The 24,436-nt window shown below is 43.9% G+C and overlaps 2 protein-coding genes across 3 annotated transcripts; both read left to right on the top strand.

Annotated features, from left to right (window-relative positions):
• The first annotated feature begins 217 nt into the window (after positions 1 to 217).
• On the top strand, positions 218 to 6,508 carry slc39a7 (solute carrier family 39 member 7). Of its 2 annotated transcripts, XM_062486657.1 has the most exons (9): positions 218 to 367; positions 1,001 to 1,298; positions 1,335 to 1,401; positions 2,371 to 2,539; positions 2,857 to 2,937; positions 3,059 to 3,187; positions 3,387 to 3,515; positions 3,715 to 3,911; positions 4,763 to 6,508. In XM_062486657.1, the coding sequence occupies exons 2-9, from the start codon at positions 1,009 to 1,011 to the stop codon at positions 5,015 to 5,017; spliced, it is 1,317 nt and encodes a 438-aa protein (XP_062342641.1). In that variant the 5' UTR covers positions 218 to 367; positions 1,001 to 1,008; the 3' UTR covers positions 5,018 to 6,508. The 2 variants fall into 2 exon arrangements, with proteins under 2 accessions (XP_062342641.1, XP_062342640.1); XM_062486656.1 differs by having other exon boundaries at positions 1,001 to 1,401.
• An 8,249-nt stretch (positions 6,509 to 14,757) lies between these two features.
• LOC134006916 (chitin synthase chs-1-like) lies at positions 14,758 to 23,897 on the top strand. Its single transcript, XM_062446033.1, is given in 21 exon segments — positions 14,758 to 14,783; positions 15,053 to 15,188; positions 16,540 to 16,681; positions 17,160 to 17,337; positions 17,523 to 17,676; positions 17,884 to 18,386; positions 18,529 to 18,618; positions 18,725 to 18,883; positions 19,078 to 19,228; positions 19,409 to 19,745; positions 19,933 to 20,133; positions 20,455 to 20,570; positions 20,761 to 20,929; positions 21,140 to 21,319; positions 21,672 to 22,107; positions 22,267 to 22,301; positions 22,465 to 22,529; positions 22,682 to 22,792; positions 23,045 to 23,259; positions 23,400 to 23,505; positions 23,790 to 23,897. Coding segments are annotated over 21 exon segments (3,612 nt in total). The 3' UTR covers positions 23,892 to 23,897.
• Positions 23,898 to 24,436: the final 539 nt, after the last annotated feature.

Raw genomic sequence — 24,436 nt, 5'->3', positions numbered from 1 at the left:
TGGGACAACGAACCTAATTGAATATATTAAAATATTACCAAGAGCTGTAATGCATTATTTTGCTCAGAGAGCACAGAAACCGTGTAGGAGTTTTTTACTATCCGCGAGGTTTTCTGCTGCATCCTGCTCTGTTTCAGGATGAGGATGCTGGAGCGCTCACAGTTATCTCGCGGTGTTTTGACACGCGTACCTGTTTGTTTCTCAAGTGAACGACATCACGCGAGATCGGAATGAGTTGACCAAATGCCACGTCTGTGAAAGCGCCCTAGCTTCTTTGCCACAGATCGGCGTTAGTAATATAAATACCACGCGTTATAGACGGCACAGCTTTAAAAAACATTTGCCGCCACACATCTGTACTTTACTGGTGAGTTTGACTGGTCTATGTTGCCAGAAGGTTGTTGGCGAGTGTGCTGCATAAACATGTTTGCTAGCTATCTAGATAGTCCTAGCCAAGTAGCTCATCAATAGCCTAACTCAATTACTAGCCCAGTTGCATCCTGTATCTTCCATTGTTTGCGTATCTACTTAAAAAAGATCAGATTAGCTATCCTTTAAACACAGGTCGTGAAGCTCATCCGAGTTTGTTTGCATTGCAAACTTCACCCAGTTTGTTATCCAGCCATTCGTTCTCTGAGTAGTTAGACTCTAAGTAACTAAGTTTTGCTTTGCTGCTAGCCACTTGGCTAACTAGCTATGGATAGTCTTTGTCTCTTCATCTGTAGTGAAGAGCTGATGTCGTGTGTGCAACGTCTCATGTGTTGCTTCGTACATACTGAGGGCTTCTGTTGTATTTGTATCTCATAGCTGTGGGATTATGGGAATTCAGGATGGGAGCCAGTGGGGAAAATTGCACAAAATGCACAACTTTTACACTCAGCTTTAACCTCATCTCAAAGCCAAATGTCAGCAAGCAAGTCAGCAAACAGTGATGTACGTACGTGCACGTAGTAATACTTTCAGTTTTCATTTGTTATCATGTCATGTCTCTCTGTCGCAGGTGAGAAAATGGGTCACCATCAACACAGAAGTCTGCTAGCATTGACCGTTTTGACATCCGCGATTGTGCTGCTAGTCACCCAGCTAACCACTGCTCACTCCCACGGGGACCACGCCCACTCCCACGGCAGCGGCGGTTGCCATGGTCACTCTCATGGCGGTCAGCCCAAGTTGCACCAAGGGGCAAGCAAGTGGACCGCAGAGGCCAACCTCCCATCACCAGAGGAGGCCCACGGGCACGCTCACGACCACGGGCACGCTCACGACCACGGGCACGCTCACGACCACGGGCACGCTCACGACCACGGGCACGCCCACGACCACGGGCACGCTCGTGGGGGAGAGAGGGTGAAGAGAGTGGCCGAGGGAGAGAAGAGAGACATGGTGGAGCTGTGGATGCAGGTGTGTACTCGACATCCGGACGGACAGATGGATGGATGAGTGTCTGGCCTTGCTGACCAAAGGAATAAATGGGCCAGAGAGAAGGAATGAGTCAGTCAGTCAGTGTGTGTGTGTGTGTGTGTGTGCGCGTGTGCGCAATAGAACAAGCTCATATTTGTGGTCTAACTCGGCGGTCTTCAACCCTGTTCCTCAGGGACCCCCTGCCCTGCATGTTTTAGATGTTTCCCTGCTCCAACACACCCGACTCAAATGAATGAGTCGTTATCAAGCTCAACAGAAGCCCGATAACGACCATTCGTTTGAATGCAGGACATGGGCCCTGAGGAGCAGGGTTGAAGACCACTGACTGTTAGTAATGCAGGGGAGTCTTTTTGCAGCCTGTGTTCTGTCCTTTTTGACTTCATGTGATCCTCTGTTGTTGCTGTGCCTCACCTCCTCAGGCCCTGAGCAAACACTGCTCTGTCTGCAGGTTAAACAAAACCCTAGATACGCCAGCAATCATACTGCTTTCATCTTCTACAAACAGCTCTCTCCACAGACAGTCTGTTGCTGAGTTTCGTATCTGGCTTTATGTGACTGACTATGGCCGGGTTTCCCAGATTCGTTAAGAAGCTCTTAACGCCAAGAGGTTCTTAGGAGAGTTCTAAGAGCGTTCTAGAAGAAGCTCTTGGTGTTAAGAGCTTCTTAACGAATCTGGGAAACCCGGCCTATATGAGTATTGGTTGTGGCTCGCTTACCTTAGTGGATGCACATGATGATGAATATTTCCCCCGAGACACATATTTCCCTCATTCTTTCTTTCTTTCCCTTTAACTTTCTCTCCCTTTTTATCTCTCACTCCCTCTCTTACTTCTCCTCCTCAATGTTCTTTTATTCCCTCTCGTTCCCCTACTCCTCAACCCCCCCCCCCCCCTCTTCTCTAACCATTCTCCATTCCTACGTCACCCGCCTCCCCCCCCCCCTCACCAGGCCATCGGAGCCACTCTGCTGATCAGCGCTGCTCCGTTCCTCATCCTCTTCCTGATCCCGGTCCAGTCCAACACAGACCAGCACCAGAACCTGCTCAAGGTCCTGCTCAGCTTCGCCTCTGGAGGCCTGCTCGGAGATGCCTTCCTGCACCTCATTCCCCATGCTCTGGGTGCGTATCTGAAACTAAGACGACCGATCTGTTGTTTGAACAAAAAATCATTGCGGAGAAGCAGAGTTTCCCGTTTTTTTGGGGGGGGATTACAATGCCAATTATTACAGTGATTCACGTCACAGTTACTGACAAACATCTCTCTCTTTCTCCCTCTCTCATTCTCCCTTTCTCTCATTCTCCCTCTCTTTCATTCTCCCTCCTTCATTCTCTCTCTCATACTTCCTCTCTCATTCCTCCTCTCTCTCATTCTTCCTCTCTCATTCTTCCTCTCTCATTCTCCCTCTCTCATTCTCCCCTTCCTTTCTCATCCACAGAGCCCCACTCTCACCATGGCGACGAGGGACACGGCCATTCTCACGAGAGTGAGGAGTCACATGACCACGGACACTCCCACGGTGCTGATGTATTACATATCCAAATGCAACGTTTGCTTATAACACAACCACTTATCATGTAGACGACCAAAAGACACACCGAGCTCAAACAACTCTCTATACCTGAACCGTCTCCTCATAGGTGCTGCCCATGGTCACATGATGTCTGTGGGCCTCTGGGTACTAGGGGGCATCGTTGCCTTCCTGGTGGTCGAGAAGTTTGTTCGTCTCCTGAAGGGTGGCGACGGACATGGCCACTCCCACTCCCATGGTAGGCAGAGTCCTCGGCCACGGCGACCAATCAAAACAAAGACTAATCAAAAGTCTTCTTGTTGTCGTCGGGCAGAATTAAGTCAAGCCCTCTGGTTAGGCTAATGCTGGGCCCAGACTGTGAATGTAATCAAACGTGTTTGAGCAGCAGTCTCTTCCAGAATGAAGCCGTAAACCTACATCCTGTCTTTCATGTCAAGCTGCTCCTAAGGCGAAGGAGAGCAATGGAGAGGAGGAGAAGGAGGAGAAGAAGGAGAAGGAAGAGAAGGAGGAAGGAAAAGAAAGCAAAAAAGAGAAGCCTGCTGATCAAGAAGAGGAGAAAATCACTGGTAATGGTTCTTTTACTTCTCAGTTTGACAAATTTCAGTCTTTTTTGTTGTTTCAATCTGAAATAAATCCAGATACCAGGAACAGCGGCAACTAGATCCAAGTGTAATTATTTCTATCCCCTCTGGAGAGATGAGACTCATATACGTAATACATTATTATTATTAGATATATATTTGGACCTCTGTACTGTGTGGACAGACATCAAGGTGTCGGGCTACCTGAACCTGGCAGCTGACTTCACCCACAACTTCACGGATGGCCTGGCCATAGGGGCGTCCTTCCTGGTGGGGCCTGCTGTGGGCGCCGTGACCACAGTCACCATCCTGCTGCATGAGGTCCCACATGAGATCGGAGACTTTGCCATCCTCATCCAGTCTGGCTGCACCAAGAAAAAGGTAACATCAGGAACACATGTTAACCCTGACCCACCAGCAACAGATGTTAACCATAACCCGCCAGCAACACATGTTAACCATAACCCACCAGCAACAGATGTTAACCATAACCCGCCAGCAACAGATGTTAACCATAACCCACCAGCAACACATGTTAACCATAACCCACCAGCAACAGATGTTAACCATAACCCACCAGCAACACATGTTAACCATAACCCACCAGCAACACATGTTAACCATAACCCACCAGCAACACATGTTAACCATAACCCACCAGCAACACATGTTAACCATAACCCACCAGCAACACATGTTAACCATAACCCACCAGCAACACATGTTAACCATAACCCACCAGCAACACATGTTAACCATAACCCACCAGCAACAGATGTTAACCATAACCCACCAGCAACAGATGTTAACCATAACCCACCAGCAACACGTTAACCATAACCCACCAGCAACACATGTTAACCATAACCCACCAGCAACACATGTTAACCATAACCCACCAGCAACACATGTTAACCATAACCCACCAGCAACAGATGTTAACCATAACCCACCAGCAACACGTTAACCATAACCCACCAGCAACAGATGTTAACCATAACCCACCAGCAACAGATCTTAACCATAACCCACCAGCAACAAATATGAACCCTGACCCACCAGCAACAGATACCGACCTCAGGAACAGATCGGAGCTTTAGCTGGAGCAATGTTACAGTGAAGACTATGTTTAGATATACATGTATAGATTGTGTGCTTGTGAAGAATCTGGGGAAACAAATGCTGGTTTTGTTTAATAGGAGACACTTGTATTTCCTCTGTTTCCCAATCAGGCAATGTGTCTGCAGCTGCTGACAGCCCTGGGGGCGCTGGCCGGCACAGCTTGCTCCCTATTGGCCGAAGGGGTGGGTGCGGCCGCCACCGCCTGGATCCTGCCGTTCACAGCTGGCGGTTTTGTTTACATCGCCACAGTAACCGTCCTGCCGGAGCTCCTGGTTGGCCGCTCCAGTTTCGGCCAATCTGTGAAGGAGATTGTGGCCTTACTGTTTGGGATAGGCATGATGGTTCTGATTGCTGAGTATGAGTGAGAGAACGGAGAGAGAGAGAGAGAGAGAGAGATAGATAGATAGAGAGAGAGAGAAATGGATAGAGAGAGGAGGAGAAGAGATGGACATTATGAGGATTGTTACCAGAATGCTGGATTAAAAAATTGAAGGTGGTTTTGTAAGACACACAGAGAGAGAGAGATATGATGAATATCAACTGATAGTGAGCAACTGGGACTGTTCACCTGAATGTTCCAAAGAGGATGTGAGCAGTGATAAGCCGAATCATTCCATGAGTGACTAACCGGAGGGGAAGAGGGAGAAGATGTGAACTGTGATTGGTGCCCGTCCGCAGGACTGTTGCCAGTGTCCGAAAAACAAATAATCAAACCAAGACTGAGGAGAGAAAGGCACGGGACTGGAGGCTCTCAGTCTATCCACCATTTTCGCATTTGTTTTGAGTTCAACAATCTAAAACGTTTTTGATCCAGTAAATGTACCTTAATTCTATTCTGTCTGTGAGTTGAGGAACTATGATACCCCAACACTGATGTTACGTATGATTCTTTGTCTCTTTATTTTATTTTACTGTCAAAATTAGCTGACGAGTAAAGGTGTGTGTCTATGTAGGCTTGGGGAATTATTTCAATCGAATGTGAAAGTATGGCATTCATTTTACAGTGCGTAAATGTAAATGATCAATATGTAGTCATGAAAAAGATGCTGTTCTTAAGTAGTCATGAAAAAGCGAGGAAATGTACTACAAAATGAAGCCACTAGCTGGAGCTAAATAGTTTATTTTTACCCAGTAGCTCTTGTACTCTTGGCAAATCGTGACCCGGGTAACTAAAGAGAGAAGAATGTCACCTGTTTCATCTGGACTTTTCTTTGTTTTAAAAGGTAATCTGTAACGCTTTCCCTGGGTGTGTCTCCTTCAGTTTAATATTTCCATGTAAATGTCAGTAACATAGAAGTCATCCGTATATTAGATGTTTTATGGGTAATAATGATTTCCTACTTCCCCCATACCTTTCTGCTTCTGGGGAACTGTGGTGTCTTGAGCTACGGCAACACAGACCAACTGGATGTTGAAGCTTCTTACATGTGCTACAAGTGCAATTGCTAAGGAAATTATTGAGCACACTTTTAGGTTATGATATCACACTTTGCATGAAAATGATTTCCTCATTCCAATAATGACTCTCTTCCTGTACTTCCTGTACCTCTACTTAAAGATGTTTCCAAGACGAATCCTCTCTCCATCCCTTTACTGACAATCAGTGCTGTAAACAAGGGGCGGACACGACCAATCCACGGACAAATAAGATATGTCCCTCCAGCATATCACTGTAAACGCGTTGAGGTTTGTGTTTTTCTTCAGCGCTAAACCCCTATTTGTTAAAAGGGTGTGTGTTCTCATGCTATAAGGAAATATTTCCTACGATTGTGAATGCATTCGGCCAGCTAGGTTAATGTTTAATGTGAACAAACGATATCTGTAATCTGCTATAAATCATTTTGGCATGCGAGATTTACTTCGGCTAATATTTGGTAAGTTTGTCCGGACATTAACAGCTCACATGTCTTACTGTTCACCTTATTCTGAAGACGATAGTCAGGATACATATTTGTACGTTATTTCATAACATTCAATCTTTATTTCATAATTACAGATTAAATGTGATTCCCAGTTAAACAATGGGCTACAGTACACCATTGGTATATAATATACAGGCAGATATAATACATTTTATTTGTAATGTGCCTTTCTTGCACTCAAGGCTCAACAGTAAAAAAAAAAAAAAAACTATGCAATAACAATGAGAACAGACACAAATTCTTCAAATGTCCAAGTGAAGTAGCATTTCTGATGGAAACAGGTGATGAGTTCACAGTTTAGGAGCAGTGCGGGAGAAGGCCTTTCCAACCATGGTTTTTCATTTGCAGAGGCTGGTACAGAGTGATAGTCAGACGACCAAAGATATTGGGAATATGAGGTGTGGCCAGATCACATGTGTAGACTGGGGCCAGCCCATGCACTGCTTTGAAGGTTAACATAATCAAATCAATTAGAGATTGGAGCTGAGTTCTGTTTGTGTTGTAACCTCTTCATCGAGTTGGCCAGCAGACCTGCAAAAAGGGAATTACAATAAACAAGCCTGGATGAAATGAAAGCGTGAATAAGCCTTCCTGCATCAGGCAGAGAGAGAAAAGGCCTGACACAGGCAATATTTCTGAGATGGAACTTTTGTAATATGTTTTTTATGAAGGTTGTGGCAAAAGGAAGTTGTGCATCAAAAAGTACGCCCATATTCCACACCGTGTGTTTGAGCAGTCATCCACATTCACCACATTCATCAGATTCATCACACTACCTTTCCCATTACATTACATTAAGTCATTTAGCAGACGCTCTTATCCAGAGTGACTTACAGTAAGTACAGGGACATTCCCCCGAGGCAAGTAGGGTGAAGTGCCTTGCCCAACGGACACGACGTTCCCTAACCGCTCAACCAACCCGACTCCCCAGACCCATGCATGTTAATGCACGCATGAATGTTTCATCTAAACATTTGTTGGACGCCCAAAAAAAGTTTGTGTGTTTGTTTCCTGCATTTGTTTCCTGCATACTCCCCGATCACGCTGCATACGCACAGGTGATAGGGCCTTTGCAGTTGCTGGTCCTAAGCTGTGGAATCAGCTTCCCCTGTCTATTAAGCAGGCTCCGTCTTTGTCTATTTTAAATCCAGACTTAAGATCCACCTTTATGTTCTGGCGTTTCCCACCACTTGAGTTGTGCTGTTGCTTGTTTTTCTGTTGTTGACTGTTTTGTATTTTGTTTTACTGTGTATTTTATAGTGTTTTTTGTAAACACAATTTTAATGTATTTGGATGACTGTTTTTGTGCTTTTGTTCGGCACCTCGGTCAGCCTTGCTGTGTTGTGAGTGTGCTTTATAAATAAAATGTACCTACTTACTTACTAATGCACGCATGGATGTTTCATCTAAGCATTTGTTGGACGCCCAACAAAAGTTTGTGTGTTTGTTTCCTGCATTGTCATTTTTATTTGTACAGTAATGCGTGAGACACGATGAACATGAATGCGTGCCACCAGTAGAAAACATTCCCGTAAACTAAGCAGAAGGAAGCAATTACCAGAATAATATGTACAATGGTTTTTGGTGAGTTCAATGGAGGAGATTAATTCAGCGTCACATAAAGGTAACCCGGAAATACGGATCACCCTTTTTCTGACTCCCAAGTTAGTTGCAAGCAATCATTTCAAGTTGACAGAAGTAACATTGGGAGGTCTCTAATGATGTTTAGATGTTAAGGGGCTTTTGTCCATCCAAGCAGTCGAGGGCTCAGAGGGTAGAGATGCCCTTATCTGTATGGGTATCTCTATCTGTTTAACCGTATATGTATTCTGCAAGAAAACAAAAATGAATGGAGAAAACAACAGTTTTTGAACTACACATTTCAATTTCTCAATTATTAAGATAATGTATACTTAAGGTGCCAGAGTGCATAAAAAAAGCTACGAAATAGAGCTTGTTTTTTTTGAAAAACCACAACCCCCTCACATTTCCATACTAAGCTTCAGATGTCCTCAAGAGGGAGGATTTCCACAAGAAATCCTCCCTCTCCAAATATTACTTGTTGACATTCCTGAGGCCTTTCAGCAACACTTTCCGTAAGCTTGAAGTGCATGGTGACTACATACACTCTGTACATGTGGTTTTCTATTGAATTCTCTCGTCATCCTTTTAGCATGACCAAAGGGTCATGTGAGATTGACAAGTAGTTTGTCATGGCCATAGCCATGCCCTAGTGTTTCCCTGGTGTTTCCCTGTCAGTTTCTGTGTGTGTGTGTGTGTGTGTATCTCAGGCGTGGGCATGTCTCTCTCTCCACTAGTTTCTAGCTCCAACATCACATCTGCTCCTCACTGCCATTAGCTCACCTGCCTTCAAATGACCAGAATGAGGATCCTTTTTTAAGGACCAGTGTAGTCTGGGTAAGGGTGTTTCTACTTGGGGAAGACAATTTGACTGCCTATGACATATCAATGCACACCCTCATCAATGGATGAGCAAGCTTTTAAGAGAGATGGATAAGATAGTATATCATAGATATATATGTAGATAGATGTTTATATATATCTATGGATAAGATATTCTAGTTGTTTCTGAGACATGCACTCTGTACTACTTGGAGTCATGCGCTCTCAAATGTTTTTTGTGGTTTTCTACTGAATTCTCTCATCAGCCTTCCAGCATGATCAAAAGAGACATGTGAGACTGACAAGTGAGTGATTCAAATATATCCTGCCCCCATCTAATATGGTGTGTTGTCCTTGCTACATTACATCTGATAGCATGTTCTTCAAAGCATCCAAATATCAGTCCCTTGTGCTATTTTTTGGCCCGTTTTCTTTCCATGAGTCTTCTTGATGCTCTCATGCTACCATTTTCTCCTTCTTAGTGGAGCGTTTTTTACACTCTTGATGGACTCTGACCATGACCATGCTGAAAAACTACTCTTGAACATTTGCTCCCATATAGCTGATATTTATGGTGAGAGATACCAAACTGCTAATATGCACTGAGTTATTCACTTGGTTGACAGAGAACTTGGGCCATTATGGACTTGTTCATGTTTTAATTTTGAGGACAACATTTTTTATTCGCTTTAGCATATATATATGCCACTCAAAATCATAAATAGAAACAACTTCACAATCGTACATAATAATGGGACACAGATCAAGTATGGCGAAGTTGAGTTATTCTTCACACATAGAATCAACTCCATGTTGCACTTTGTGGCACATGTTATCATACTGTGCCTTTTCTGGGATCTTTCTGGGAGTATGGTTGTCACACTACAGCAGGTTCTGGGCAAAGTTTTTCCTGTCCTTTGTGGGGCATTTCCCCAATACTCTAGAGAAAGATGAGTTACTTTAAATATATATTCTTAATAAAATAAATAAATTGTGGTCTCAAATAAAACATTTAGGCGAATGCATTAAACACTGATGAACAATGATTTCAGAATGATACCAACCAATTTTTATTTACGGTAGTTTGTGAAAAACGAATAGAATTATTATATCGTCATAAATCATGTACAATTGCAAAAACAAACCAAAATCCATGCCTCTATCCTCCATTTTCCCAATACAAAAACCATGTAAAAAAGTTATTATTGGTTAATTGTAGGCTATTTATTTAAAACAATGTCAAAAAAGTCATTGTATGTGTTTAGTGGGCCTATGGTTTTTGTTATCAATGAAGTAAATATATCTATGGATAAGATATTCTAGTTGTTTCTGAGACATGCACTCTGTACTACTTGGAGTCATGCGCTCTCAAATGTTTTTTGTGGTTTTCTACTGAATTCTCTCATCAGCCTTCCAGCATGATCAAAAGAGACATGTGAGACTGACAAGTGATTCAAATATATCCTGCCCCAATCTAATATGGTGTGTTGTCCTTGTTACATTACATCTGATAGCATGTTCTTCAAAGCATCCAAATATCAGTCCCTTGTGCTATTTTTTGGCCCGTTTTCTTTCCGTGAGTCTTCTTGATGCTCTCATGCTACCATTTTCTCCTTCTTAGTGGAGCGTTTTTTACTCTCTTGATGGACTCTGACCATGACCATGCTGAAAAACTACTCTTGAACATTTGCTCCCATATAGCTGATCTTTATGGTGAGAGATACCAAACTGATGAACAATGATTTCAGAATGATACCAACCAATTTTTATTTACGGTAGTTTGTGAAAAACGAATAGAATTATCATATCGTCATAAATCATGTACAATTGCAAAAACAAACCAAAATCCATGCCTCTATACTCCATTTTCCCAATACAAAAACCATGTAAAAAAGTTATTATTGGTTAATTGTAGGCTATTTATTTAAAACAATGTCAAAAAAGTCATTGTATGTGTTTAGTGGGCCTATGGTTTTTGTTATCAATGAAGTAAAGGTCTATAAAATCAGACCTCAACCTACATATAGTTCATGTCAATCATGGCGTGTCATTTTATTTTGATGAGGTGGTGGATGAGGGAGCTGTCATAGTAGGCCTACGCGGTTTGAAGAGAACGTTCTTTCGGGGAGAAGTCACATGGCCGTGAACATTGCGTTTTGCCGTGGTGGATCGATATGATCCATGTTCCAGCCTCGGGCTGCTGCTTAAGAATATGGTGCCCCCGCAATTAACTTGGCTACTTACATTTACATTTAGTCATTTAGCAGACGCTCTTATCCAGAGCGACTTACAGTAAGTACAGGGACATTCCCCCGAAGCAAGTAGGGTGAAGTGCCTTGCCCAAGGACACAATGTCATTTGGCACGGCCGGGAATCGAACTGGCAACCTTCCAAAGGTTCAATACTTGAATCTGACTCGAATTAGTCGGATTGATGAACTAGAATGGGCCTTTATGGAACCGCTTAAACCCCGACTGACTTGTTGGGTTGATTCAAGTCAGGTTTGGAACTTTAATCCCAGGTTTTTTGAGCGACCTTTATGGAACAGTCACCTGGTGTGTTGGAGCAGGGAAACATCTAATGGGGGCAGGGGGGCACAAGGACCAGGATTAAGCACCACTGGTTTAGAACAACTTGATGTGGGGGGTCCAGACAGACCAGCCAGACCAGTCCAGACCGTTCCCTCGACCAAGGAAGAATCTAATTTCTTTTTGTGTTTTTTGGGGTCTTTTATTTAAATAAACGCCTGCTATTTCATCCAACAAATCGTGCTTTTGAGTAGTGCTGTGCTGTTCGCTCTTGGCTACGCCCCTTGACTGCCACAGTATCTAATGACTCTTTTGTGTAGAAAGTGGATACAACTGTGTGTGTGTCTATAATGTGTGTTTTAGGTTGTCTATACATGCAAAAACTGCCGATCAACAAGGTTGTTAGTCATTTAGCAGATGCTCTTATCCAGAGCGACTTACAGTAAGTGCAGAGACATTCTCCCCGAGGCAAGTAGGGTGAAGTGCCTTGCCCAAGGACACAACATCATTTGCACGGCCGGGAATCAAACCAACAACCTTCTGATTAATAGCCCGACTCCCTAACCGCTCAGCCATCTGACCCCACAAGATAAGGACTACAATTTAGGGCACCCAGAAGGAAAAATCAATCTCAATTAGGTTCTGTTCCTATTAGCGGCCTGAGTTGCACTCTCGTGCCAGCGGTTTCTTTGAATTATGTCAGACGTCAAAGGAGCATCACCTGGAGGCCTGAACATGACAGGGAAATTTCCAGCAACCACATTCCAATGTCCACAGTGGAAAGAAATGACAGTGACAGCGAAACTCTTTCCCGCAGGCATAAACCAGACAAACATGTTCCCCTCCCCACTCCACCCCCCTTTAAAAAGCAAACACGGTATATCAGTCTGTCTACATTTTAAAGATGTATTGATATCAAGCTACAGAGAGAATACCAGGAACCATTGTGACGCTCTTACACTTTACATTTACATTTACATTTATTCATTTAGCAGACGCTTTTATCCAAAGCGACTTCCAAGAGAGAGCTTTACAAAGTGCATAGGTCACTGATCATAACAACGAGATAGCCACAAAACATTGCGAGTAGCCAAAACATGAAGCACACATTGTGAACAACCAAAGTAAGTGCCCAAAGGGAAGAACCATAAGAGCATGTAGTTAAACAAGTTACAATTAAACAATATGAACTGCTATATTTACAGTTTTTCTCGATTGCTAACACACAAAAATGGTATGTGTAAGCCATCCCCACAAAACCATTTTGCCAAATCCCAGCATAAAGACCATGTACCCCAATCTTTAAACACAATTTACAATTTTTGACACATTTCTCAGGTTCATTCACACTTCTTTGCAAAAGTCTAAACACACCTCTTACTTTAGGACACAATTATCACCATTATGTCATTCAGAAAACACTGCCATTTGATAAGTAAACCCAAAACAGCGCAATTCAAACACCCTTAACAACCAATTATCCATGTGTAAGCACTAACAAGCAAATATACTCAACAAGCAATCAGGGGTTTGGAATGAATACAAAGGTAAGCTCATCTGTACTTTGAAATCATGGACGCAAATATCAGAAGAAAAGGAAGAATTGTCCAAATGAGAGGAGGTGGACAAGGGAGAGGAAGAGGCAGAGGAAGAGGAAGAAGAACAACAATCTCAAATGAGATCCATGCCACACTATGACAGAAATCCCTATGACAGAACAACCTTCTCCAAGCCATGGAAGAAGCTTGTGGGGACATTGCTCTTGAGTCTTGTCAGGGATGGCTCAGGCATTCAGGGGCATTTTCCCTGCTGTTTGGCTAGAGAAAACATTGCCTGTGATGTTGAGGAAAATCTTTGGCCTGACCCTGGTCAGAGATAGGATGCTGACCCACAATGAACAGTACTGTACTCAAGCTCTGTTACCCAGGTAAAAATTATTTGTTTATTTCCTTGTTTTCTTAGCCTTTGTTCCCCAAATTACAATTTACAGCAATACATTTGTGTTGTTGACTAACAGTACTACTATTTGTATACTGTGACCACTACAGTAACAAGAGCTCAAAATGCAATTGCTGTATAATGTAAATAGAAAATAAACAGCCTGTAAGAAGGACAATTGCAGTAATTGTGAGTTTTATGATTTACATCATGTCAAACTCATGAGGTGGAACATATCTAGAATTCAGGGACACGTTATAGTCAATGGTTCTTGAAAACCTTTTTATAATAGTGTTTTCAATTCCTCCCAGCGGTGTCTAAAGGGTATTCAGAAGGTTGAATTTATTTGAGGGCTTTGTGTGTATTTTGAATGCAAAGTTAGGTTTATATGACAGATGATATGGTTTTGACTACAGTGTTTGATTTTGGGTCAAAAGTCAAGGGTTTGGCCAAAACAGTGTAAGTATGAAGATGTGTGTATAGAGTTTGGAGAAAACACAGTACACATTCAAGAAATGTGTCTTAGCAATTGAGAAAAACTGTACTAACCAAAAATGCTAAAACATGGCTCTTCATGAACATGGACTTAAAAAAAGAAAAGCTAAGCAAAATGTAAACAGGTCCCCCAACACAGACGCACACCCAGGGAGACTGACAAGGAACACTAGGCACAAGGCAGAGGGCAGTGAAAACGCAGGGAGAACGCAAGGGAAACATTCAGAAACGCAAACGAAGACACTGCAGACACTGGGGCAGGGCCCTGAAAAAGACAAAAGAAAATATGCAGTATTTTTTAGGTTTTGTCAGAAAAATATTTGAAGGAAACTTTGTTAGTCATAATTTTTCTTCAATCTCAAATTTGTAAATAAAATATTTTTTTAAACTGTTGCAAACCCAGTATCTGTGGTTTGTATCGAATCATGAGTTGAGTGTATCTTTACATCTCTACTAAGGGGTTATGGTGGGTGTGACATGGATGGGGGTGCATGCCACATCAAAGCAAGCAAAGGGACTGGTCATCTGGGACATTTGGGTGTGAGTGTGTTTGTGTGTGTGCGTGCATGTGTGTGAGAGAGAGTTTGCATGTGTGTTACACCTTGTGTGTGTTTGTGAGACAGGAGAGAGAGAAGAGAGAGAGAGAGAGAGAGAGAGAGAGAGAGAGAGAGAGAGAGAGAGAGAGAGAGAGAGAGAGTTTCACAGCAGAAAAACCCCTCCTAGTTCCACCTACCTTTGCATCATTTCCTGTTCCTTAAACAAGTAGTGGTATATGTAGGTGAGGTGAGATATAAGTGTACACATTAAAGAAGCACAGACATGGCAGAGCTCAGAGATAACCTCAGGTATGTCATTCACTTTTGGAAAAAATACTGGTATTGGAATTGGTATGGTAGGCTGTACAGTGTTTTTGGGAGGAAGGGGATTGTAAATTAATGTACTGTCAGTCGTTTTATATTTACATTACAGTTTTATTTTTGATTGTGCCTAGAAGCTTTTGCTTTTCTCGTCTCTTCTAAATCATCCATTTTAGTAGTCAGGGGTGAGTGATCCTGGTCTATCTGTGCTTGCGGTGAGCAGTCCTAGTCACCCCCTGTCTATCTTTGTTGGACAGGAAAAGGTGGGATGTTTGCAGAGATGTGCCTCCCATCGAAGCTCAGAAGACACCATGGAAGCTGGTCAAGGTTCTCCGTTTACTGTCTATCACCCTGGTGGCCGTAGTTGTGTTCGGTCTTGCTGTGGGAAGCAAGGTAGGAGATTATTCTCATGTTTTACGTCATGCATCATAATTGTAGGGTATGTGGTGACCCTGAATTGAGATGGATGATAATAATAAATGTTTTGTTTAGAATGATGGATTAACACAAATGATGGCAAGGTAGCTATTCCTCAAATATTTTCGCTAACCAAATTTATCTTGTAATTAAAAAGAATGCGATGATACATTATTAAATTATGCATACATTTATAATTTATTATATATTTAATTGCTCTAACTGCTCTAAGTGTTTGCTAGTGTACTTCCAAGTAAAATATTTAACATATTTATATCTGTAATATCGGGAATCAGTCAATGGCATTAATTCAATTGTCCTATTATCTATGGATTTTGGATATCTGTTATTTAAAAACTAATGTTTTAGAAATATGAGACCTACACGCTGCGTTCAAAATAGTCTAATCAATTCTAAATTAAACTCCATACACCTGTTAATAGGCTTATTCAGTGTGCTATGATGATTTGATTTCGGATAAATTATCCATAAACTTTGTTTTCAGGATGTATAATTATTCTGTTTATGTGATTATTTTTCAGTCTTTCTTTCTGGTCCTGATAACCCTGTCCAATAACGTCACTCACACGGTTCCCGCTCAGAACAAACCACTGCCTCTGCTGTGTGTCAGCTGTGCCACGATATGTCCAAGCGTGTTGCTTCTCATCAAAAGTCTTTGGAAGTTTATCTTCAAGAATTCCCAGACACCCAGGAAACTCACGGCTCTCTGGGTAAGGACTCTATTCAATCCAAACATCCTCAATAAAAGATCCCGACGAATATACTGGGAGTGAAAAAAAAAAAAAACGCTCCTTGAATTCAATTAAATTTACTTGATTATCATAGCACACAATGCAACTCCACGGCTGCGGCTTCATGGAGGGATGGAGAGGGGGGGGGGGAGGAAGGGGGGGAGGGAGGAGGGAAGGAGGGAGGAGGGAAGGAGGGAGGAGGGAAGGAGGGAGGAGGGAAATTATATTTTACGACTTCCTTGTGACGTTATATGTTCCAGTATGTGACTTCCTTGTATGCAGCACATTATGTAACAAAGCTTAAACTTTAGTTGTGATGTAATGTGGTTGAGATTTTGGAATTTGGAACTGATTGAACCGGTATTTTAAGATTGTGGGCTGCCACCGGCAAGGGGGGGGGGGGGGACTACCTATAGCTAAATTAGAAAATGTGGCCTTGCCACTTTGAATACTGTCACCCATGTTCTCAATCATAAACGAGAGCATTGCCAGATTTATTAACGACACGATGCCACAATGATTTAACAAGCCCTCAGGAGAATGAGTGGGTTATGCCTTGTTTCGTTCTTTTCTAGGTCGTGGTTGTTGAGTCCCTGGTGGGTCTGGGATCAGCGGTGCTCACTGTGGTGGCAATGCCACATTTCGGCATTGTCACCAACGCTATGATCCTGAACAGTTTGAGTCTCCTCTCCTCCATCCTCCAGGTCGCTGCCCAAAGTGTGAAAGGCCATGGATGCCGGTATAACTTCATTTAAATTGGGAGAGGGGAGGGACATTTGTTACATAAGACACTATTATTTGTGATTACCTAACTTACTGTAAATATTACTAGGGCTAAATCAATCTGTCACTTCCTGTAGATCTCGTCTGTAGTTTTTGTTGTTGTTGTGGGGCTCCATGTTGTTTGACCTTCTTTTAAAGATATACAGTATTTTGGTGGAGTTTTCATGCTTTATTGGATAGAGGCAGTTCAAGGTTGACAGGATGGCAGGGAGAGAGAGAGAGAGCGAGAGAGAGAGCGAGAGAGAGAGAGAGAGAGAGAGCGAGAGAGAGAGATGGGAAGAGATGCAGCATCCCCCTGGGGCTCCACTTTGACATCTTCTCGACATCCTCCCCTTCTCCCTCACTTCCTTCATTTCCTTCTTCCTCAGGTACCTCTGGCCCTCCATCCTCTCCATTGTTCTCACACTGGCAGGCTATGTGCTCTTCATTGTGAGTTACCTGCTTCCAGAGGGGGGGGAAAGGATGGAGCTCTGGGTGGGGTTGGGTATCGGCTCTGCCCTCCTGGTGTCCCTCACCTGGTGGCAGAACTACTTCACACTGTTCAACAACAGCTTCCTGGATGACCTGGTTAAAGATATGGAGAGGAGCAGGTGGGACACACAAGGACATTTACATTTTTATGTAACATTTATTATCTTGAGCAGTGAGACAGTGTGTGAGAAAAATACAGTGTTTATAGCCCTAACAAAACGGCTTACAAAAAAATCTTAAACCAGTCAAGCTTTAAAAACAGAAACGTGACAGGTGAATTTGAAGTGTTGTGTAACTGTTACAGGACCGTGGTTCACATCCTCTCCAGTGTGGTCAGGATCTTGGTGACAGGGGCTGTGGTTGGAGCCTACGTCCCCCTCTCTGGCAGAGACTGGTCAGCACTAACCTCAGTCCAAGAGAAAGAGAAACAGCTGGTACTGATTGTGATGGCTATCCAGGTGAGCTGTCTGCCTGCCTGCCTGCCTGCCTGCCTGCCTGTCTGTCTGTCTGTCTGTCTGTCTATCTGTATGTCTGTCTGTCTGTCTGTCTCTCTAACTGTCTGTCTGTCTGTAGATCTGTCTGTCTGTACATCTGTCTGTCTGACCGTGCACATTGTATATACCGTATATCATTTTATAAGTATTAGAATGATCTCCTTGCTCCAGGTTGGGTGTGCTGCCGTGTGTCACTGGTTTGCAGTGGTGGCCTGTAAGATGCACGCACTGCGCCACGCCTTCGTCCTGCCCTTATACCTGGCTTCCATCGCTGTTCTGGCCGTGTTCCTGGTGCCCATCAGTCTCGCCTTCAAAGACTCGAACCGCTCGCCCCAAGCGAACTACACCTTCACACAGTACTGCGCTGACGTGAGAAGCGACAAGGTCGCCAACCTGGCTCCCGACTGGTTCCAGGGTCTGGTCATGGATGTCACTCGGTGTCTGTGCCTGAGGGAGATGTCAGAGGAGATGAACATCGTCTACATAGGAAGTGCTTCCCTCTGCTGGTGGCTGGGGCTAGTGCTGTCCACCGTCTACATCCTGTTTCTGAAAGTGGGGCGTATAGAGAGGACCCAGGACTTTTTCGTCAGGAGGATGTACGAGGGGACGTTTCTCGAGCAGTCCCTTCTGCTCAACACGCGATTCGTGGTCAGACGCAAGGAAGAAAAAAGGAGGTGTGTTTAATCACCACTTTGAAACACCACTTTGTCGGTGTTTTTGTGTATGTGCCTCAAAGTAGATACAATATGTGTGTGTGTGTGTGTGTGTGTGTGTTTTTTATTAGTTTAACACTATCTGTCTTTCTCCCATTTCCAGTAAATGTGAGAAAGTGAACGTGTTCCTGTGTGCTACTATGTGGCATGAGTCATATGATGAAATGATCAAGATGTTCATCTCCATGTTCAGGTAAGGACAGACATTTTAACATCCTATCGAAGACGACACCATGGCAGAAAATCCTTCAAACTAATATCTCATTTTATTTCTTTCTTTCTTTCTGTGTTTATTTCAGACTGGACAAATACAGGCCAAAGGATAACAGCCACCAGGATGTCGAGTTTGAGTCCCATGTCTACTTTGACGATGCTTTTCTAGATGTGGAGGGGAGCCGAGATCGACACGTCAACGAATACGTCAAGACCCTGGTGGATGCAGTCCGAGAGGTTTACACGTAAGACAGATCCATTATCTGTTTTACCACACACACACACACACACACACACACACACACACACACACACACACACACACACACACACACACACACACACACACACACACACACACAGCTTTCCTTGTTGACATGATGTAGACACTACCCTTCTAATTCTGCTCTCTCAGTATTTTCCTGGAGGAGGACCCCAGCATTTTTCGAGACAGACCGCCCATGGCCGACCAGTCGATCCTGAGGACACCCTACGGAGGTCGGCTGGAGTATTCTCTCCCACACGGAAACAAGCTTATCATACACCTGAAGGACAAGAAGAAGATACGCCACAAGAAGAGGTGGTCCCAGGTAGGCAATACTAAAAATGCATTTCACAACCTTTTTACAATTCCAGTCGCTTCAAACGCCACAATCATTTACTGTAGTGTATTTCTGTAGTAGAAGTATTCCCAGGCTGTTGAATAGAACGCCATGAATTATTTGTGTGAAGATAAAGGAGACTCAATCCATCACCTAATGTATTTGTAGATCATGTACCTCTACTACATCCTTGGCTGGCGTCTCACAACTGGCTACTTTAAGAAACTTGAGAAAGGTGAAAACAGGGAGGAGTTGGAGAAAAGCCTAAAGGTGAAAAACATGTGGGCACACACACACACACACACACGACTATGGCAGAATACATGTGTGACATGAGTGCTTCTGTTTTGGGGCTACTTCTAGAAAGAACAGGATAACACCTATCTCTTGGCTCTGGACGGAGACACAGACTTCCAGCCCGCTGCAGTGATGCTGCTGGTGGACAGGCTGAAGCTCTACCCACACGTAGGCGCTGCTTGTGGCAGGATACACCCCACTGGCACGGGTACGCTCAGCCATGACCTCCTCTACTGCACTGCAGACACCACACACACACATCCCTGCAGACACGCCTTACCCAGAAACACCCTTGTTCATTCATACACTCCCACAGACATGCAAACACTTCAACACACAACCTGTCCACACGCAGGCCTGTAAACACGCACACATTTCCACCGGTTTCCCCACAGGTCCGATGGTGTGGTACCAGAAGTTTGAGTATGCGGTGGGCCACTGGCTGCAGAAGACAGCAGAGCATGTGCTTGGCTGTGTGCTCTGTAGCCCTGGCTGCTTTAGTCTGTTCAGAGGCGCCGCCCTCATGGACGACAACGTCATGAAGAAGTACACCATAACGGCCACGGAGGCGAGCCACTATGTACAGTACGACCAAGGTACTAACGTAACTAAGATAACTTTATTTGTCCGTACTAGCCCAAAAAAACGACTTAGGGGAGCAGTCAAATTCGATACAATACAGGTGCTTATCTGTTTATCTCTACAATGTGACAATATATACAGGTGTATGATGTTTCTACTTCCTCCCACTTTCCTTCCTGCTTCCCCCCCCCGGGTCCCCTCCTTTCCTTTTCTCCTCCACTCCTTCCCTCCTCCGCCCCCTCTCCTGTCTCGTTCCCTGCTCCTCTCCCCCCTCCTCTTCCTCTCCCGTCATCGTCCTCCTCCCTTGTCCTGCTTCTCCTCTCCCCCCTCTCCAGGTGAGGACCGCTGGTTGTGTACTCTGCTCCTGCAGCAGGGCTGGAGGGTGGAGTACAACGCTGCATCGGACGCTTACACCAACGCTCCCCAGGACTTCAAGGAGTTCTACAACCAGGTTAGGGTCGGTTAGAGTAGTCAAACTAGCCAAGTAACCAAATAAATCTCTTCTATGTCTTTATAACAAAAAATGCACAAATATTTTATTTCCATTTCATATTTAGTTCATGGTTTAGCGTGAAACGGGCTGTTGCGTGTATCTCAACCTGGGCTTGCGTTTCACCCCACCCGCCCTCCACCTTATGCAGCGTCGCCGCTGGGGTCCGTCCACCATGGCCAACACCCTGGATCTGCTTGGTACGGGCTCCATGACGTCCGAGAAGAACAGCTCCATCTCCAAGCCCTTCGTCCTCTACCAGGTCGTCAGCATGGCAGCCTCCATTCTGGGCCCCGCCACCATCTGCCTCATGACCGCAGGTACATGCAGCAGAGGTGGTTGGGTCACAGCACTTGAGTCCAACGGTCCAGTAGATTCTTGTTGGTGGCTTGTGAGCCCTGACAGTAATGTTGGAGACTAGTTATGGGCTCCTTCTCGATGGAAGGAAGAGGGTTTGCTTTGAATGTGATGTTTGTTGTGGTGTTTGTCTCGTGAATAATACGTTGTCCAACTTTGTCATTGTCTTTCAGGAAGCTTTTCATTTGTTTTCGGAATCCATCCCAACTACTCCCTTATCGTCGCTGTTGTGCCCCCCGTTATCTACCTCATACTGTGCTTCAAGCTGAAGTCGGACACACAGATTACAATTGCAGCCTTCATGAGCGTTTTCTATGCTTTCCTGATGTTGGGAACAGGCTTGTCCATCGTTGGTAAATAATAGTGTTTCAGACCCCATTCACTTACATTAGCATTGCTAACAATGCTAACAAACTTCCATGAACTGTAAAATAAAGTGTATCAATCACACCATTCACACCCTCTACTCACCCTTCAGATCCTCTCCTTACCCTTCACCCCCCCCCCCGCCCCCCCGTACCCTCTTTTCACCCCCTCTATCTTCTGCTTACCCTCCACATTCTCTCCTCACCCCCCATACCCTCTCCTCCCCCCCGCCCTGTCTTCCCCCTCTCCCCCCTCCTCACCCTTCACATTCTCTCCTCACCTTCTACCCTCTCTTCACCCTTCATTACCTCCCCTCACTCTCTGTACCCTCTCCTCCAGGTTCCATGGTGGAGGAGCAGACTATTTGGACCCCCAGTGGTCTGTTCATCATCTGTACCATTCTGCTGTACACCATCACGGCCATTCTCCACCCCCAGGAGGCACCACTGGCCATCTACGGCCTACTCTACTTCATCTGCATCCCCAGTGCCTACCTCCTCCTGGCCATCTACTCCATGGTGAACATGAACAACGTCTCCTGGGGCACCAGGGAGTCCGCAGGAGCCGGCAAGCAGGCAGCCACGCCGCCCAAGACCTTGGGACAGCGCCTCCTACAGGGCTTGCCGGCCTGCTGCAGGTGTCCATGCTTGAGAGGAGATGGTATGGAGATGATGCCGGAGGAGACAGTGGTGATGGGCCAGGAGGTGGGGATGAGGGGCCAGGAGACGGTCATGTTGGGCCTGGAGATGAATGTGAAGCCACAGGAGAATATAAGGTAACTACATTGTGACATGCAGCGCTGTGGTAATGGCTGCAACATTTGAATTCTGTTCCGACAACGTTTTCTTTCTGGAGGTGATCTGAGCTCATGACTCTTTGTGTGAGCATTCCTAACTGTCTGTTTGGGACGTGTTTGTGTCTCTCTTTCACCCAGGTATCTGGAATCCCCTCCTCCTCTTCCGGAGCAATGTGAGTCCTGACTTAATGTCTATCTCATCTACACCTATACACTGAGAAAGATAGAGAGGGATAGAGAGAGATTTAGAGAGAGAACAAGAGAGATTTGTCTCCACTTAGGGAGATGTTACCTTGACAGTATTGTCTACAGTGTGTATTCTGTTGTGTTTCACAGGCTGGGTGACACAACTTCAGAACAGGACTGAGGACTATAATTTCAAAGAAGCATGTCTTCAAGAGGTAAATTATTCTCACACAAGATGACGTGTAAAGTAAAAATGGAAGTATAAGTTAATTCAACGTTTATAGGACAAGTTAGAGGATCGATGTAGCTAGTGGATGATGAAGTGGATGAACAGAGTTAGTAAGAGTGTCCTCATGTTTCTCCACAGGAAGAGGAGATCTTTTTTATAGATCTGCAGAAGCGTTATCTGGAACCTCTGAAGGAGGACAAAGCGAAGCAGGATCAGATCACCAATGACCTCAAAGACCTAAGGAACAAGGTAGCCTGAGTCCTGTGTGTTAGCCTGTTAATTAACATACATTAGCATTATTATTTGTATTGGATTTAGTATTATGTCATTAGGATTGCATAGCTACGTTACCTCTTCCTACTTTCAACTTTACATTTATGTTTAGTCGTTTAGCAGATGCTGTCATCCAAAGCATTGTACAACCTCCTTCTCTTTCTCCTCCTTCTCCAAAATTCCTTCTTCCACTTCCATCCTTGCCCTCTTCGTCCTCCTCCTCTCTAGGTGACGTTTGTCTACTTCATCTGCAACGCCCTGTGGCTGGTGGCCACATTCGTCCTTCAGCTCATCGGCAGTTCTGTCACCATCAAGATCCCCAAAGCCAGCCTGAACCTGACCGCGACGGGGGAGTTCGTCTACATAGACCCCATCGGACTCATGTTCCTTCTGGGGTTCGGATTGCTCATCGTAATTCAGTTCCTGGCCATGCTGTATCACAGGTGACTGACTAGTTTTATTTTGTATACATTCTTTGTACATTCAGCTTTTGTGTAATTTCAGAAACCTTAATTTACCAGATTAAATGTACATTTTTATTTTTGTTTGTGATTAATTGAGATGTTTTTCTTTGTTGTTTTAGGATTTACACCATGATCCACTTTGTGGCGTTTGTAGACACAGAATCCCAGAGTGAGAAAATTTCATCCAAATACAAATCACCAAGGAGACCAGAGGACATAGCACAGGTACATAAACTGAACTTGACTTACTGATTTAGAATTCAGTAAAAAAAAACGTAAATAAACAAATTAAAAGCAAACATTGTTGGTTATTTAACCATTGGTCTATTTAAGTGAGATTCAAATGTCTGAGAAGCCCATTTGAAATGTTTGATTGACACAGATTGGAGTGATTGGTAGTGTAAGTGGTAGTTGTGCTGTTGGTTTTGTCCTCTCAGATCATTTGAGAACATTGTATGTTCATTAATACTACATTATCTCGTAATTATATTATTTTAACTTCCTTGCAGAGCCTTGACGTCCTACAGCTTGGGGAGAAAGAGAAGAACAACTTGGAGAGCACTGAGGTGGAGATGTATCGACGGTATTCTACTGCAGGGACCATGGTGTGAGGCACCTTCTGGGACTTTATAGCTTTTTGATTTAGTTTAGTTAGTTGATAAACATTACTTTAAGCATAACATTAATGGTAGCATAACATATGGTGGTCCAAACTATCAAGGTTGCTTGGTTAACGATAGGCCAGGGTAAATCTAGGCACAAGATTTTGGTTTTGAAATGTCAGTGAAATTTAAAGATGGGCTGTTTCTGCTGAGGGATGGGTGCATGTGAACAATCTACTGCTACTATGGCCAAGCCTTTGAAGCCAAGTCAATTTAAGACAAAGATGTAGTAGTTGTGTTGTTTTATTGTGTGTTAAGTCCTCCAACTGAGGTATTACTCCTACACTGTATGTTCGTAAAGGATACATTTTATCTTTCAAGTGTTCAATCGGATTTCATCCATAAGTATTTATATAAGTATATATTTCACTGAGAATACAATTATTAATAACTTATTTATTCTGCACTTTAAACTCATTCAATAAATTGTATGTTTCAAAATACCCTATCTTGTCTTGTTTCACTGATCTCTGGCCCTCTTATTAGAAATAACT

This window comes from Osmerus eperlanus, chromosome 20, assembly GCF_963692335.1.
Source record: "Osmerus eperlanus chromosome 20, fOsmEpe2.1, whole genome shotgun sequence".
NCBI lineage: Eukaryota > Metazoa > Chordata > Actinopteri > Osmeriformes > Osmeridae > Osmerus > Osmerus eperlanus.
Note: the sequence above shows the minus strand (reverse complement) of the source record. Positions and strands in the feature narration are given on the sequence as shown.

Coding starts and splice junctions, on each gene's coding strand:
- slc39a7 (XM_062486656.1), top strand. CDS start 1,009: ATGGGTCACCATCAACACAGAAGTCTGCTAGCATTGACCGTTTTGACA. Junction 1,402..2,370: donor TGGTGGAGCTGTGGATGCAG/GTGTGTACTCGA, acceptor CCCCCTCACCAG/GCCATCGGAGCCACTCTGCT. Junction 2,540..2,856: donor CCTCATTCCCCATGCTCTGG/GTGCGTATCTGA, acceptor TCTCATCCACAG/AGCCCCACTCTCACCATGGC.